Source organism: Phascolarctos cinereus, unplaced genomic scaffold (genome assembly GCF_003287225.1).
Source record: "Phascolarctos cinereus isolate Bilbo 61053 unplaced genomic scaffold, phaCin_HiC Scaffold_4;HRSCAF=312, whole genome shotgun sequence".
In the NCBI taxonomy this organism is placed as follows: domain Eukaryota; kingdom Metazoa; phylum Chordata; class Mammalia; order Diprotodontia; family Phascolarctidae; genus Phascolarctos; species Phascolarctos cinereus.
The window spans coordinates 710,892,729-710,910,113 of record NW_027555847.1 but is presented as its reverse complement, the minus strand read 5'-3'; the positions used below and the strand labels follow the sequence as shown (position 1 = coordinate 710,910,113).

At 45.3% G+C, this 17,385-nt stretch overlaps 1 protein-coding gene and 1 pseudogene across 2 annotated transcripts in view; both read left to right on the top strand.

Annotated features, from left to right (window-relative positions):
- The first annotated feature begins 286 nt into the window (after positions 1 to 286).
- SART3 (spliceosome associated factor 3, U4/U6 recycling protein) overlaps positions 287 to 17,385 on the top strand; it is a 35,587-nt gene continuing 18,488 nt past the window's right edge. The window contains exons 1-4 of one of the 2 annotated variants that reach the window (XM_021007931.2): positions 287 to 616; positions 6,689 to 6,815; positions 10,180 to 10,284; positions 16,485 to 16,669. In XM_021007931.2, coding sequence (XP_020863590.1) covers positions 308 to 616; positions 6,689 to 6,815; positions 10,180 to 10,284; positions 16,485 to 16,669 — 726 coding nt within the window. In that variant the 5' untranslated portion in view covers positions 287 to 307. The remainder of the gene's footprint in view (positions 617 to 6,688; positions 6,816 to 10,179; positions 10,285 to 16,484; positions 16,670 to 17,385) is intronic. The other variant, XM_078154381.1, reaches the window with a different exon arrangement.
- On the top strand, positions 10,643 to 14,255 carry LOC110222767 (pumilio homolog 3 pseudogene; annotated as a pseudogene).

The window sequence follows — 17,385 nt, the reverse complement described above, 5'->3', positions numbered from 1 at the left end:
CGCCTTGACCTCCTCTATGGCCCCCACTTCCTGTCCAAAGGACCCGGAAGCCTGTCCTTCGTCACGCCTGGACGGACGCCGCCAGCACGGACCCCTTCTCGCCCGACAGGAGGCTGGCTGAGGGAAGAGCCTCCTGAGACCGGACGGCGCCCCCGCGGCCATTCTGCTTCCAAAGCGCCCCGGGCAGCTTCGCAGCCCGGCTCGGCGGGTTTGTGATCCGGCGCGGCCCGGGCAGCCTCGGCGTCAGCGCTGACGTCGCGGCGGCGTCGGCGTCGAGCTCGCGGGGAAGAGACGCGGGCGGCGCAAGATGGCGGCGGCAGCAGCAGCGGCGGCCGGTTCTGGGCCCCGGGCGAAGGCGCCGGCGGCGGGGGCGGGGGCCGTGGCGGCGGAGGAAGCGGAGGACGAGGAGACGGCGGCGGCCTTGGCGGCGACGGCGGCGCGCGGGCGCCCCGAGCACGAGGTGCACTCAGAGGACTCGGGCGGGGGCGGCGACGGCGGCGACGAGGATGAGGACGAGGACCTGGGCTGTTCCTCGGCGGAGGAGGAGGAGGACGACGACGACGACGACGACGAGGACAAGGAGAATGAGGCGGAGATCCAGCGCCTGGAGGAGCAGGTGCGCCGCGGGGGGAGGGGTGGGGGCCGGGGGAGGGGGCGGTGCGGCGGCCGTTGCTGGGACTGTTGCCCCGGAGCCTCGCGCACGCGCGGTGAGTCCCGCGCACTCCATACCCACGTGGGGTTGGGCCGGGCCCGCGACGCGAAGGACGCGGGGCCGCCGCAGGGCCCGGCAGAAACGGGGGTCCCTGCCCTCGAGGACCCCCCCCTCCGGTGGGGGAGGGGGTACAAACCGGATACGCATAGAGCGCCGCGGGGAAGGCATCCGCATGAAGGGGCCCGGGGAGGGGGATTTTATCGGAGGCGGGATGGAAGAAGGCCGAGAGGGCAGGGCTGGCGGGGGCACGGCCAGAGACGACCCCCGGCGGCGGGAGGAGAGTCTTGTGGGTATTCTCAGTTGGGGATGAGAAGAATGGAAAGGTAAGGAGGGTCAGATTCTGCCAGCCGCCCAGCGACGGCGGCTCGAGTCGGATCTCAGACTGTGCGGTTGTGCAGAGCCCTGGAGCGTGGCTGTGGCAGCCCCTCAGCTCTCCTAAAATCTCTGCCCCCGGGAAGGCGGGGGTCGTGTGGTGGGCAGAGCGCAGGATTCGGGGTCAGGAAAGGCCTGCGTCCAAGCCAGTCCTAGCTAGGGCCCGCCTGGGTTCAGATCCTGCCTCCGGGGGTGCCCCTTGTGAATGTTCTCCACGACTGAGTCACTGTCCTGAGGAGGCCGCGGTGAATGCCCTGTATCCTCCGGTCACGTCTGCGATCGGCAGGCGTCTGCGGGGGGGGGCGGGCGGGGACCCACGGAAAGAGTGAGAGGAGGGGTCTTCTCTTCCTCCCGCGTGGGCACGGCCAGTGCCAGTCCTGAGCTTCAGGCCGACGTGGACGGCTGCCTGCGGGCGATTAGGGGCTGCGCGCTCGCGGGTATCGGATTCGAGGCTCCCAGCAGAGCTCGGGTCCGTCAGGGGCCCCTTTCCTTCCAGTCCCCGCGGGTAGTACCCGCACCTCCTTCCTGCGCCATCCGGAGCCTGTCAGCCTCCACCTCCCCTCGCTGTGGCGTTTTACCTGCATTGGCCTCTTTCTTCCTCCTCAGTCACATCTGCCCCACACGGCGGCCAGATTCACATTCCTAACGCGCTGCTCCGACCTTAATACTCTTTGTGAAATAAACTCCATCCTCCACACTCATCAGCCCTGCTCTCTACAATGCAGCCGTCCCTGCTCCCGCACGACTTCCATGCTGGAAGTCCTCGCTGGCCTGGAGAGGGCAGGGTGGGTGTCGGAAGCGCTTTAGTGTTTGTGTTTGGGGGTGGGCAGTCCCTCTTTGTCGGTTACCCTCCCCTCCCCCTCCATTCAATGGTGCCTTGTTCTCTGGTGATGAGCCTCTGTGATAACTACACTGTCATGCAGTAAGCATGTGTGAGGTGCTTACTGCATACCAGATGGTGTGTGAAATGTTTCAGATATGAAGAATGCAGGGACCCCCCCCCCCCCAGTCCCTTATCTAAAGGAGCCTGCCTTCTGATGGGGGAGATCACATGGAAGTGCAGTGCAGATGAAGGTCTCCCGGTGGAAGGCATTTAGCAGCTCCTGGGGAGGTCAGGAAAGGCGCCCACTCTTGGAGGCAGCCAGGAGTCAGAGGTCAGGGGGCATATGAGTCAAGGCTGGCACCTGAAGCCTTTCTGTCTCCACAGGACCTGCCACACTTCTTTCCAGAGCTGAGTAATCACCTCCATAGTGGAACATTGGAAAGGGTGAAGTGGAAGGAGGCACTGGGTTTGGGGTCAGAAGACCTCATCTGAAGACTGTGTTCATGGAGGCAGGCCGCTTTTCCCCCGAGCAGTGGTTTACTTCCTCTGACAGACGGATCATTTCTAAGGCGTCTTCAGCTCTAGCATTGTCTGAGGATGCCTTGAATGTAAAGGCCATACATGGGCAAATCATTGTGATCTCTGAGCCTCCTTTTCTTTGTAAAATACCTGTTCTCAAAATCATTGCTAGGGCGTTGCAAATCATGCTATAGAAAATATTTAAAATACTTGGCCTCTGCCCTCAGGTAGCTTATAGTATATATGGTAAAAGACAGATATGAAAATGCTGAATATAGATTAAAATGGAACCAGTATGAAGGGGCGTTTGGAACAGTGGTGGTCTGAGAAAATTGAGAAGGAAGAAATAACTTTCTTTGGGAGAATCATGGAGGGCTCCTTGTAGGAGATGGCACCTTAGCATAAGGGACAGAGTTCCGCCATCAGAGATAGGCTAGAGATTGCCTGTGCCAAGTCTGGGGGAAGGCGGAAGGATAGTGGGAAACATGGGGATCAGTCTCATCTTGCTAGTCTGAGATGTGTAGGGATGGGGTTGGGATGAAGGGTGAAGAATATGAGAGAATGCCGGAAGGGGGCTAATTTGGAGTTGGCGTCAGATTATGGGAAGCTTTATGGACAGGGAGTTCATCCTCGGTCCGGTTTTTGAAGGTTTTTGATTGAGGGAGTGATGAGGTCTGAGCTGTATATTGTGAATTTAGGGTGCTTGTAGCTTACCCCACCCCCATGAAGCCAAAAGCCACTAAGGCTTGTACTGCATATCCCCTTCAGCATCTGTCATTAGGTTAAAAAATTTTTTTTTGCTTACTTTTTGCCTTTTATATCCCATTTGTTTCATATCCCTCTCCTCCCCTCCGTGAGCTGTCTCTCATAATGCAGACTAAAAAGTAATAAGGGAAGAAAGCAGTTCACTGAAACCAGCCTTACATATTGACATATCTGACAGCAGTGCGGGATTGCACCTTGGGAAGGGAGGTGAGGTGCCTTTTCTCATTTCTTTTCCAGGGTCAAGTTTGGTCGTTATAGTTACTTATGACTATTGTATTACTGGTCTTGGACTAGTAGATTTACGATACAAATTTATTGGTTTGAATTGAAGTGAGTTAAGTTGATCAGTACCTGGCTCTGAATGGGAACTACTTCAGATCCGAAGCCATTGGCCCATAGAGGGTTCTCCCAATGTCCTAGGCCTGATGTTACCCGCTTTTTGTTTAATCTAAGTAGCCTTGGGCCTCTAGTTTCTGCCTATGTGAAAGAGGCTTTGCCTCAAGGGAAGGCATTCCTTCATGGTTCCTTCCTCCTGTGGTTCTTCCAGTCTTCTAAAGATGCTGAAGGTATGCTGCGCTCTTTCCCATAAACAGTAGATAATGATCAGGAGTGTTCAGGCCAGCTTTCTGACAGACTGATGGAGCTAGGTTATCAAGTTCCAATTCTCATTGCAGAGTGTACTTGATGAGACCTCGTAATTCGTCTCTGTTCTCATCTGTTTGTCACATATTGATAATGTTATACTTGAACACATTCGTATTTGTGGATATTAATTGAAGTAGCATTCCAGAAAACCTTGCAGTGTTCCAGAGGCATGAAGTTCCCAGTCAAGGTCAGTCAGCATCCTTATTTTCTTTGGCTGTCAGGCCACCCCATCCTTTTGATGAAGTGGTTGGGCCAATGAAATGTTTAGTTCCTAGAGTTCAGGGTACTCTCCCTTTTCTCTCAGGCATGACGTGATGGTCTCCTCCAGGTAATTGTGCCACAGTTTGGGGTTGAGCAGGAACTAACTTGGTCAGAATTCCCTCAGTGCATGAATTTAACCCATTTGGCTAATTCTTACCTTCCTGTGGAGCATCACCTTGGCTGTTGACATGGCCTGAAGTTCGAGGAGAGTGTCCATGTGCTTACTAGTTAGATGTTGATGTGTGTACGGTGATAACAGTACCTCATTTTAAATGAATCTCGAGATGGGAATCTCTCATCTACACACATCACACAGCATCCCAGATGTAGAGCCGGAGGGATCTCCAAGGGAATGTGGTCCAGCCAATCCTCTTATTTTACAGATGAAGGAACAGGCTCAGGGGAGGAGGGTCATTGGTTGGCCCAAGGTCTCACAAGGAGGAAATAGTAGAGGTGGCCTGTGAACTAATAGCTAATGCCGTTGATTGCCCGTGCTGTTCCTTGTCGTGTCCATCTATACGTAGATAACTTTCTTATTCTGAAAGAGCCACAGATCTTGTAATTTAAAGAGACCTGCAATTTTAGGGATGAAGAAAATCGACTCCAGATTGGTGATTTTCCTAAGGCTATACATATGTACATACATACATAGCAAGGTGGTGAGAGATCCAGGGACCTCCCCTGTCATACAGGAGTACACCTTATGCAGTGCCTCCCCATTTCCTCCACTCCCCCACCCCGTTTATAGTGAAACGAAAATGAGTGTGGACTAGACACCGAGCTGGGGAGGCTCCTTACCGCTGGAGTTTGCTTTGATGCATAGTGGAGCCTGCCGAAGCTCAGGATTTTTGAGCCTGAGCATCAGGGTTCAGATCGCACCTCTGCTTCTCCTATCTGTGCAGCCATGGCTAAGGCACGTAACTGCTCTGGGCCACAGCTTTCTCTGCAGAATAAAAAGATTGCGCTGAATGACCTCCAGAGGACTCTGATTGTAACTAGCTCTTATTTCTAAGTTTTCGTGTGTCACATCAGGAGAAAATAAAGTAGAGGTGTGCTAAAAAAATTATTACTTTATGAAAACCCTTAGAACTTTTTCCTTATGATCCGTGGCTTTGTTGCTGTATTTATCAGAGTGAGGATCATCCCTTTATGTTTGTATAGTACTTTTAAAAACCCTGTTGTATTTTTATCCCTCTAAATTGTGAGCTTTAAACACTGAGACGTTCCGTAATCTGACCAGTGGCACAAAGTTGGGCCAAGCCGGTCTTTCCTCACCCTCGTGCCGTGGCTTCTCTGACAGCCAGCCTGCCTTTTTAGGTTCAGCCAGCTCAGGCTGGTGGGATTCGTTTTTCACTAACGTTGTCACATGGTCATTCTAATGAATACCATGGCGTGTTGACACCCCCCCCCCAAAGTGCGTTTGTAGTATAATGATGATAATATGATTCTTCATCTGAAGTTAAAAACTTCCCCCTCCACTGTTGTCCCTGATGTTTGTTATTCTGAAAACCTCTGCTTTTATCCTTTGTAAGGGAACTCTGGTTAATTCCAGGCCAATTGTTTCTTACCCCAGGGTTTTTTAAGTTTTGCTAATAGAAATCCTACTGTCACTTGTGGATGGAAATGGGTAGTTGAAATGGATCAGGCCTTGATAACCTGGACGTGGGTCAGTGAACCTGGTGAGACAGGCATGGCCAGCCTTCTTGGTTTGTTGATAACTTTCCCCGGATGGGCCTGTGTAATTTGCTTGTCTTGGGTAAGGGGAAACAGAAGTTGGTGTGAATAGACATTGACACTTATGTTTATATAAGATATTTCTTTTTTTTCCCTCTGGCTAGGCAGTGAGGTTAAGTGACTTGCCCAAGGTCACATAGCTAGTAAGTGGCCAGATTTGAACTCAGGTCCTCCTGAATCCAGGGCAGGTGCGCTATCAACTGCGCCACCTGGCTGCCCCCTGTGCAAGATATTTCCCGGGATTCCTTCTTCCCTTTCCCTGAGGGACAGCATTGAAAGATATTGCATTATTATTCAATGAGTTTTCCCCCCTTTAAAATATTCTATCGATGCCTTTTATGTTTTACGTCACTGCTGTTTTCCAGTACACCTGCTGTCCAGTAGACTGTCCCTCCTAACAAATAAGTACAGTTCAGTAAAGCCGCAGTGTCCTGGCTGTGTGAGTCCGCAGAAGGCAGGAAGAGGGTGCCGTAGTGATCAGAGGACAGATGCTTCTTAGGGTTGCTTTCCTTTGCATTATTGTGCTTGTAGACACTGTTCTCCTGGTTCTGCAAATTTAGTTTATGCAAATCTGATTTATTTTGCTTGTACACAAAGATGAACTCTTTTTCTTTTGGTGAGGCAGTTGGGGTTAAGTGACTTGCCCAGGCTCACACAGCTAGTAGGTGTCAAGTATCTGAGGTTGAATTTGAACTCACGTCCTCCTGACTCCAAGGCCAGAGCTCTATCCACTGTGCCACCTAGCTGCCCCAAAAGATGAACTCTTTAAAATATAGTGGTGAAGGCCACCACTTGGTTTTTTGCCCTCTTTTTCAGATTACATTTAAATTAACTTCTAAAATATTTTCTTGTTAAAGCTTTCCATCAATGCTTTTGACTACAATTGCCACGTGGACCTGATAAAGCTGCTTCGGCAAGAAGGGGAACTTATCAAGCTGAGACGGGCTCGCCAGAAAATGAGTGAACTTTTTCCTCTCACTGAAGGTAAAACTGAGACACCTGTTCTTCTCAGAATTTAAACTGGGAATGTGTTTGAGGCATCCAGAGTCCTTTCTCATGTGCAGGGCAGATTAGCCAGAAAGTGCAGGAGCTCTCAGCTCTCTCTTAGAGGGAACACATGCTGTAAGTGATCAGTTAAGTGCTTTATTCTAGTACGAATTTGTCTGGTATGGAAGTTCAGTGGTCAGGTTTTTCAGCTTTTGGGCTGAGTGTCTTGTGAAAACAGATGTCCTTTTAATGGAGGGACCTTCCCTCTGCTGATTGTCTGCAGTCTGCGTTTTGTGAGTCTCAAGTTGTTGCCACATCTCCCAGGGACTGTTTTGCTTTTCTTTGTATCCCTACTGCTTGGCACTTAGTAGGCACTTAATCAGTGCTAGTTGACTGGTGGTAGTGGTCATAGTTTTAATGATAGTGCCTCACCAATGAGACACACACTTAAAACACTAATTTTATTGGAACAACCCAAGAACCTCTTAAGGTCTGTATGTCTGTGTACACTGCAAACAGTGATCACTACCCGCGTCATTGTTCTATACAAAAGACATTCATGTTAGCGTCTCTTCTTATTGGAAATTGAAGCTTTTGCCAGCATCACGAAGTTGTGTAATGGTCCAGCTGCTGGTCTGTGAGCTTCTGAATTGTCTGTTAGTACTCTAACGCGGAATTCAGTAAAAATGACAATAATTCCCTGGACTAGCTTTAATTAAATTTCCCATCTGTGCTAGGGATTATCCTGTGGATTTTAGTGATCCCTGGGAGGCCGCAGGGACTAGTTTGGGGATGTTCTCATTTGCAGATGTCTTGGGTCATTCTCTTTTCTCTTTCTTTCTTAGAATTTTATGTAAATATGTATAAATAATGGATCACTTTTCTCTTGAATTTTCCAGTTTATACTATTTTAGGCATCCTGGGTTTTCCTCTCTAATCCTCTCCTCTCACCAGCCTTTCCATTCCCTGCCTCCTGTTCTGTCTGTTGCTTGTTAAGGTGCGTTGCCGCTTTGATGAACTTCTGAATAGGTTGAAAAGTCTGATTTATGTTCTGTTTGAGCATTTTAGAGTATTACAGAGCTGGCGGGTGTAGCCTGTGGGCTCTGTAACATAACAGTAACTTGCTAGTTTGTTTTTTATCATTAGTTTTGAATGCCCCTTATACTTTGAGAGGGAGCAGTGCTTTAGGTATCAAGAGACCCTAGCCATCCCCGTTCTAGTGACTGTGCTGTGGTGCCTGGGACAAGCATCTGGACCTCTCTAAGCCATTATCCTTTAAAAAAAATTTTTTTTCACAAACATTCTGAACTTAAACACTATGAAAAGGCATTTCTGTTACAGGTAGAACACAAAAAGGATTGCATGTGAAATTTTTTGCTTGCTTTAAAAATAAACATATATAAAATATTCCAAGTGTTTGTTTCAAAACTGATTCATTTGTGCTTCCTTCTGAATTTCCTTATATATTTTTCTGTGCATTTAAAAAAATAATACAATGGTTCTCTCTTTTTGGGCATCACTGTTTGCTGATAGCCCCAATTCCAATTAAAAAGTTGAGAGAAAGAACACCCCCCTTCCCCCTTTACACCAAATAAGCATAGGCCAAGATGTCCACACGATGACTGTTAAAAAAAAATGTACGTATCTTTCTGCACCTTGTAGCCCTCACCTCTCTGTGAGAAGGTAGGTAAAGATGCTTCATCATGGGCTCCCTGGAGATAGGGTTGGTCATTGCACTGATTGGAACTAAGCCTTTATTCTTCCTCAGTAACTGGAGACTGCTGATGGTTAGCCTGCTGTGTTAGGGTTAAGAGAAATGGGTGCTAAAGCTTTAGTCTTGCAAAACATAAAGATGCTTTACGTGCACGAGGCGCTGCTGTTTTTAAATGGTTTGTTTTTCAGATGTGTAAGGCTGTAATTGATTTAGCTTAGCGATTTAAAAAAGTTACTGTTTTAAATCCTGTCAGATTGTTATAGATCAGAGATATTTTACATGAGTCCCATGGCAAAATTTTAATCTTAGAGTGTTTGTTAAGCACCTTTACATTTTATCCTTGGTAGTGATCCCCCCATCCTGAAAAACACCCTCCCTTGATCTTTCCATCCCGTCTCTGTTTGGGCAGCTAGGGGGCACAGCAGGCAGAGCACTGGGCTTCCTGAGTTCAAATCCTGCCTCAGACCCTTCCTAGCCGTGTGACCTTGGACGGGTCACTTCACCCTGTCTGCCTCAGTTTCCTCATCTGTAAAATGAGCTGGAGAAGGAAATGGCAGACCACTCAGTGTCTCTGCCAAGAAATGGGCTCGCAGAAAGTTGGACGTGACTGAAACAGCGCAAGTACAACAAAATGTCTCTTCAGCCCTGACGTCTAATTGCTGTGAAAAGGCCGTCTATAGCAGCTGCCTCCATTTTCTCTCGCTTTCTTCTGAGTCCCTTACAGGCTGACTTCTGACCTTATTTCACCGGAACTGCTCTCTTCAGAGTTACCAGTTGTCTTGTAGTTGTCAAATCCAGGGGACTTTTCTTAATCCTTATTCTCCTTGACGTCTCTGCATCCTTTGACACTGTTGATCACTCCCTTCTTCTTGATAGTCTCTTTGCTAGGTTTTCATGACAGTGTTTCTCCCAGCTCCTCGCCTCTTTTGAATATGCCCCCTTTTCTCCCTGGTGCAGTCCTCACCACCTCACACCTGGGCTACTGCAATGGCAGGGTCTGCCTGCTTCAGGTCTCTTCCCCACTCCAGTCCATCCTTTATTCAGCCACTAAAGTGAATTTCTTAAAGCACAGGTCTGATCGTGTCACACCTATTCCCCCTCTTACACCCCCCGCTCCCAATATTACCTCTAGGATCGAATGTTAAACTTATCTGCTTGGTATTCAAAGCCATTCATAACCTAGCCCTCTTCTACCTTTCCAGTCTTTTTATACTGCACTACCTTCAACATACTCTTCTGTATAGTGACATTGGCCTCCTGGCTGTTCCACAAACAAGACCTCCATCTCCTCACACTGACATTCTCTCTGACTGTCCCCCACAGCTGGAATGATCTTCCTTATGTCTCCCTTCTGGCTTTCCTGGCTTCCTTTAAGTCCCAACTAAAATCCTGTCTTCTATATGAAGCCTTCTGTGGCCCCTCTTCATTCTAGTTTCTAGTGATTCCCTCTTTTAATGATTTCCTATTCTTCCTGTATACAGCTTGCTTGTCTCTATTTATTTACTTGTTTCTCACATTAGATTATGAACTCCTTGAAGGCAGGCATTGTCTTTTGTCCCCAAGCCTTAGCATAGTGCCTAGCGTGTAGTAGGTGCTTAATAAATGTTTGTTGATTGAAGATAATCCAAAGAGGGGCTTTTCTTTCAGAAATCTGGCTGGATTGGTTGAAGGATGAGATCAAGATTGCATCAGATGGCGCGGATCGGGAGAAAGTATATGAACTCTTTGAGCGAGCTGTAAAGGACTATATTTGTAAGTTTCTAAACCTTCTTTCGGTATACATTTAAAAATCCTTGTAAGACAGTATAGTAAAACACTCAGTCTCCTGTGAAACAGCTACTGCAATTGAGATACCAGATCAGCAGTGTTAGACTTGAATTCAGTGTCTGGGTTTATACTGTTGATTTTGTGACCTTGATTAGAGAAGGAATTTTAAAATAAGAAGAGAAGCAGTTTGTAGAGAAGAAACTAATATAGTATGACTTAAAATTTTGTGTATTGATCTCCATGTCATTTTTCAGGAGTGAAATTTCCAGGTAATTAAGGCACATTTAAATGCCAGCATTTTTAAAAAGTTGCTTTAGATGAAGAACTTCCTAAAATGTGCTTTTCTGTTTTATTAGAGTATACTGCATTGATCAGTAACTTTCTTTTTTTATGGTTCTGTCTTAACCTTTCGAGTAACAAGGCTTCCCCTCATGCTCTTGGCTGTGCCCTGTGGTGGCCTGGCAATGGCCTGTGCTTGCTCAGCTGGGTAGTCTTCCAGGGTGGGCCGAGCAACCCATTGTCTCCCTTCCGAGAACCAGCTGAGCACAGTTCAGAGAGGTCTGGTTGGTGAGACTTTTTTTTTTTGTTGTTGTTGCTGCTTCAGCTCAGGAAGAGCTAAGACAGAGAGCAGCAGTGATCTGCACCAGTGAAGGAAAAAAGAATTGACACTGTTGGAGAACTCTTAGCACTCTGGCATTCTTTAATCAGTATGCTCCTCCTCACTGGGGCTGTTGGGACCGTAAGGTGCTGTATAAGGAGGTTCTTTGCCCCCTGTGTTCAGTGCCCCAGACTGCTGTGCTTTTCCACTCAGACTGTGATTGTTACTTCTTTTGTCATTGTGCATGTTCTTTTTTGTAATTTGTTATGTCTGCTCTTCTGTTTGCTGGGAGAGTAGGGAACTAAGCTGGTAAGGAAGTCTGTTTAGATGAGGGCCAGTCTCATGAGATGAAGAGCATGGGCTTTGTGACGTCACTTCTGACTATCCCTCTCTTAAATCCTTTTCCAGTGTCTGATTGTGGAAGAGAGGCAATCCTGGGGCCTTGAAGGCTGTTCTAGGGTAGAGCTTTTTTACCTTTGTGGTGTAACAGATTCTTTGTCAGTCTAGTGAAACCTGTGGACCTCCGCTTAGAATGATGCTTTTAAATATCTAAAAAAGAAATACATAGGATGATAAGGGAACTTCCATTATTGAAATAGTTATTTAAAATACTTTAAAAAGCCAAGTTCATGGACTCCAGGTGAAGAGAATCTGTTCTGGGGGAATCTAAACTTTTTAGCAGGTCCATTAAGCTGGAAAAGTTCCAAGGCTGGGCCTGTGTGCCTCTCATTCAAGGACTTCTCGCTTGGGGAGAGCCAGCCTCCATGCCACCCTTGCCAAAGAAGACCAGACAGCAGATGTAGATTTGTGGACAGAAGCAGCCACTGAATGATTTGGGCTAGGTGCCCAATTTTTTTTGTCTTTTTCAGGGTTTAGTTTCAGAGTTTTAGAAATTGTTTTCTGTGGCTGTAGGCAGAGAAAAGGGAGCATGCAGGCCCAAAAGAGCAGAAGCAGAAATGGCCTCGCCGACCATTTTGAGGCAGTAGCACTTGCTGGGCAGGGAAGGAAAGGAGCATTGTTTGGTCAAAACTTGCATCTCTTGAAAATTGCTACTATGGAAGCAGAGGTAAAACAAATTTCACAGGAAAGGGTAGAAAGACATCATAAGGAAAAAACAGACTTAAAAAGGACAGTGATTCTAAATTTTCAAAGAAGGTTCTGAGTAAGGGTGATGAAGGAAGTGGCCCTAAATTCAGCTCCAAGAAGTTTGAGAAAAGTAACACAAAGCCTGGGAAAACTGGCCTGAAACAGTTCAAGAATTAAGAAGAAGGAAACATGTTGGAGGTGAAAAGAAAGTTCCAACCTGAGGGCAAAAGTGAAGAGACAGCAGCTGAGAAACCCAAGAGGGATGACTTGAAAAAGAAAGAGCCAAGGCAGAGCAGACAGCTCGGTGATAAAAGCAGATGTGGAAATGCTTAAGAAGAAAAAATTGTGACCAAAAGAAAAAAGTTGATGAGTGAAGTACAGAAGTTGACTCAAGATAAGATGAAAAGTATTTCATTTGCACATGATTCAACCATATTACCCATTGTTCCATTCATAATGGTAATGGGGACAAAGGAAAGAGTCATTTGAAGAATTAAAAGTGAAATGGGTTGATGAATTGAGTAAGGCCAAATATTCCAGAAATGTTGTTAAGAAATTTCTCATGTGCTGCAGCAATAAATCACAAATTACAGAAATAACAAGAAGTTTTAAAAGCCAGACGTGAAGATGGATGTGGAAGATGTCGCGTCACGTAGAAGTGATGGAATGTGCTTCTAGATGACAAAGCGATTTTGGAACAGCAGAACATGCTGATAGAATTGCTCGGTGGGAATACATTCCAGCTTTATAAGCCTGCAATTCACCCAGCTCTGGAAAAAGTGTTAGAGGTACAGCCTGATAAGCAATAGGCAATTGTGGATGAAATGAAACAGATTCGTATACCATCAGCTCAGAAAAAAACCGTGATTAAGCATTCACTGGCATATGAAACATTTTTGGACTTTTTCACCTATGTTCCCCCCCCCCCAACCTAAGATCAGAAATGATCGAAGCAATTAGAGAAGCTGTAACATCCCTTGCAATACACATGACAGCATACCGAAGGACAGAAATGTTATTATTAAAACAATGAAGACTTCGTGTTAAAAAAGCAGCCAGTGGTGAATATTCTCATTTAGTTTTGCTGGCAGCATTTGATCGTTGTTTGTCTTTCGTCTCAAAGAGGACCAGTGGCTTCATGGGGTGAGGTCTTGACTTGTGGGTGGATGGGAGGGAGGGATCTAAATGAGGCAGAGTTGCTCCGAGTTGTCAGCCTCCCTCTCTGTTCCAGAGTCATCAGAGTCCGCTGTGTTGATGTTGCTGAGCTTGTGAAGCGCATACTCATGTTGGAGATCATGTGAACGATAAATATGGAAGTGAAGTTCTTGTTGTATTTACTAAGCCTTAGCAATCCTGTACATCTAGTACCTGAAGTCATTGAAGTGCTATGGAAGGGTGATGGAAGTGCGCATAGTAAGAAAGACAGTATAATCCACCATGAGGAGCTCTTGGGAGTCTGTTAAGTAATATGCAGGAGCATGTCCAGAAAGTGGTGACAGACAAGTTGACACAGATATTTGTGGGTGATTCTGCTCCTTAAGTGATTTCTGGTTTCAAGGATGGAGAGCTCCACATGGCAGAATATTCAGCCGGCTATCTAATTCTGAAGTGGTTATTAGAACAAGGTGAAAAAAAAAAAGAAAGAAAATGGAAAAGAAGTGAGATAAGAACCCACTCTTTGAAAACAACTGCTGGGAAAACTGGAAAAGAGTATGGCAGAAACTAGGCACAGACCCAAATCTCACACCATATACCAAAATAAAGTCAAAGTGGGTTCATGATTTAGATATAAAGGCTGATACTATAAGCAAACTGGGAGATCAAGGAATAGTTTACCTATCAGATCTATGGAGAACAGAAGAATTCATGACCAAACAGGAGATAGAGAACATTATGAAAAGCAAAATGGATAATTTTGATTACATTAAACTGAAAAGTTTTTGCACAAAGCCAATGCAACTAAGATTAGAAGGAAGGTAGAAGATTGGGAAAGAATTTTTACAACCAGTCTCTCTGATAAGGGCCTCATTTCTAAAATATATAGAGAATTAAGACAAATTTATAAGAATACAAGTCATTCCCCAATTGATAAATAATGATCAAAGGGTATGAACAGGAAGTTCTCAGATGAAGAAATTAAAGCCATCTATAGTCATATGAAAAAATGCTCTAAATCACTATTGATTACAGAAATGCAAATCAAAACAACTCTGAGGTACCACATCACACCTATCAGATTGGCCAACATGACAAAACAGGAAAATGATAAATGTTGGAGAAGATGTGGGAAAATTGGAACACTAATGCATTGTTGGTGGAGTTGTGAAATGATCCAACCATTTTGGAGAACAATTTGGAACTATGCCCAAATGTGCATACCCTTTGATCCAGCAATAGCACTTCTAGGGCTATATCCCAAAGAGATCAAACAAATGGGAAAAGGACCCACATGTACAAAAATATTCATAGCAGCCTTTTTGTGGTGGCAAAGAATTGGAAATTGAGAGGATGCCCATCAATTGGGGAATGGCTGAGCAAGTTGTGGTATATGAATGTAATGGAATACTATTGTGCTATAAGAAATGATGAACAGGCTGACTTCAGAAAAACCTGGAAAGACTTGTATGGTCTGATGCTGAGTGAAGTGAGTAGAACCAAGAGGACTTTGTACACAATAACAGCCACATTATGCAATGACTAAGATTGTTAAACTGAACCCTTCTCAGCATTACGAGGATCTAAGACATCTCCAGAGGCCTCGGGATGGAAAATGCTGTCCACATCCAAAGAAAGAACTATGGAAGTTGAATAGCTATCACTTATTTTTACCTCCTGTTGAGTTTTGTTTCATCTTTCTGATGGTTCCTCCTATTGGTTTTAATTTTTATTAACAACATCACTAATGTGAAAGTATGTTTAATAGGAATGTAAATGTAAAGCCTATATCAGATTGTGTGCCATCTTGGGGAGGGTGGTAGGGAGGAGAGGGGAGAAAAATTTTCAACTCAAAAGCATATGGAAGTGATTATTGATAAAATAAATTAATAAAAAATTAAAAAAAAATGGAAAAGAAGTCTCCTCCAAAGCCCTGATACAAAAGTGGCAGATAAAGTTAAATCTGGACTGAAGGAAAACACCAGCAAAGGTATTGCTTCTTTATGTGGGAAACTAAGAGCGGAGGTGGAAAATAATAATAGAGAGTGAGAATGAAGTACTTTTTCTGGTGATTCAGGTGAGGGGCATCATCACGTTGGTCTTTGGGGGGAGCCTTTTATATAGTAGATTATACATATCATGTAATGTAATTTATGCATGTAAGTGTTTTGTGTAGAAGTGGCTTTCTAAAATAAATAGTTTTTTAAAAAAAACAGGATTATTTTTCTCCTTCTGTGGGATGACATGTTATCAGTCCCTTGTCCCCTACCTTAACCAGCAAAACCTTTTCGCTGTGAGAATCAGATCCCTAAAAATAACTGTTCTTAAAATATCCTATGACATTCGTTAGCCAGCTTATTCCATATTTCACTTTGTTGCTGTGAGTGGAAGGTGGGTACATTGAAGGTTAAAATGATCGTAGAGTAACAGTAAGGAGACACAAGCATTTCTCTTTCTGGTAAGTCGTTAAATCAGAAACTCTTGCTTTTAAAAGCCCCTGGTGACCATCAAAAGAGTTGTCAGGCTTTTTCTCCCCCTGTGTTTCTCACTGGATTCCCTTGTTCTGGCATATCTTGAGATGAACTCTAGGATCAGCAGAAATCTTGAAATGAGTCAGCACTTTGAAAGGATGAAAGTTGCCAGGCTTCTCTCATTCAGCAGTACGTTTTTTTAAAAGTTGAACTTGAGAATTTTATATGTTGACTTCCATGAGTCTCAAATGAGATAGTGTGTGTGAAAGTGTTTTGAAAGTCATAAGTGTTGCGTTCATGATAATCAGGTTAATAGCACTTGGATGAAGTGTCAGAAGAGCCAGGTTCTGGTCTTAGATCTGCCATCACAATGATCTCTGTGGCTCTGGTCAGAAACCTTCCTATCAGGGCAGTTGTCATAATAGTTTGATTTATGGGCATAAGAACACTTTCAAATGCATCATCTCAATGTTTTGCACAAGTCTGTGAGTGCTGGTCACCTGCTGGACTAGAGGTCCTGAAGGACCTTTTAGAGTCCTTTAAAACAGTGTGAATCTGTGTTCTTTTGTTCTGTAGTCCTAATCCAATGTCTTAGGCCCCGAGAATAGTAACTGAGGGAAATTCTGTAACATTCCTTTACAAGATACACTTTGAAGAGCGTTAGGAGTGGACGGGTGTGTTCGGAGATCCTGAACTTTTTCTCAAGAACAGTCTTGCTGATGTCGCTTAGGTTGTTAACCTGTTTTGTGAATTTGATGTTTTGTAGGGGGAAGGAAGAAGCGAATTGTTTTTTGACGAGGAGTTAACATTGTCTTTAAACTTCTTTACTTTGAGTACTTTTTGTCCACAACTAAGTAAAATTTTCTTTATTTTAGGTCCTGAAATTTGGCTGGAGTATGCTCAATATTCAATTGGTGGGATTGGTCAGGAAGGTGGGATCGAGAAGGTCCGTTCCATATTTGAAAGAGCCCTGACCGCTGTTGGCTTACACGTGACCAAAGGCGCAGCCATGTGGGAGGCATACCGGGAGTTTGAGAATGCGATTCTGAAAACAGCCCAGGTGAGCACTGGCTCCCCGCGGGCATGCGTGGCCTTTCGGTTTTTCTTGAGAACATGTGACGATGGCTTGGTCTTGGTGACCACACAGGTTACATTTACCACCATGCAGCGTGAGGAGAAGCAGGGTCAGGGTGAAGGCCTCAGAGACAGGGGGCCTCGGTTTTTTTCTAGAGCCTCCCTGGGCAGGCAACTGTGGGTCCCGCAGTCACTGAACTGTTTGGAGCCTTGGTTTCCTCACTGTAGGTGAATAGTTTGACCTAAGTCACCTTGAAGATTGCTTTCAGCTCCAAGTGTGTGACCCTTTGGTGACCTCCAGCATCTTTGTCAGCCGAGGAAAGGCCTCGACACCATCTTCTCTAGGTTCCTCTAGCAGTTTCTGAAGCTTGAGAATAATGCTATTTGGCAAGATTTTCTTTTCAAATTATATATATCATAGTAAGCCTTTGAGAAGGAAGTAAGTTCGTCACCATTTCCTTGTATTTTTACATATTCCTTCTATTACGTTATCTTGTTATGTCGTATCATATTATAGTCCATACGTTCCTTGCTGTTAAAGAGTGTATGACTTGTGGCTTTTGCAGTAAGAGGGGACACATTGAGGTTACAGCTGGCAGTCATGGTTGATATTTATATGGGGGCTTAAGGTTTATAAAGCATTTTCATCCACTGTCTCATTTGAACCTTACAATAGTCTTTCCTCCCATTTTGCAACTGAGA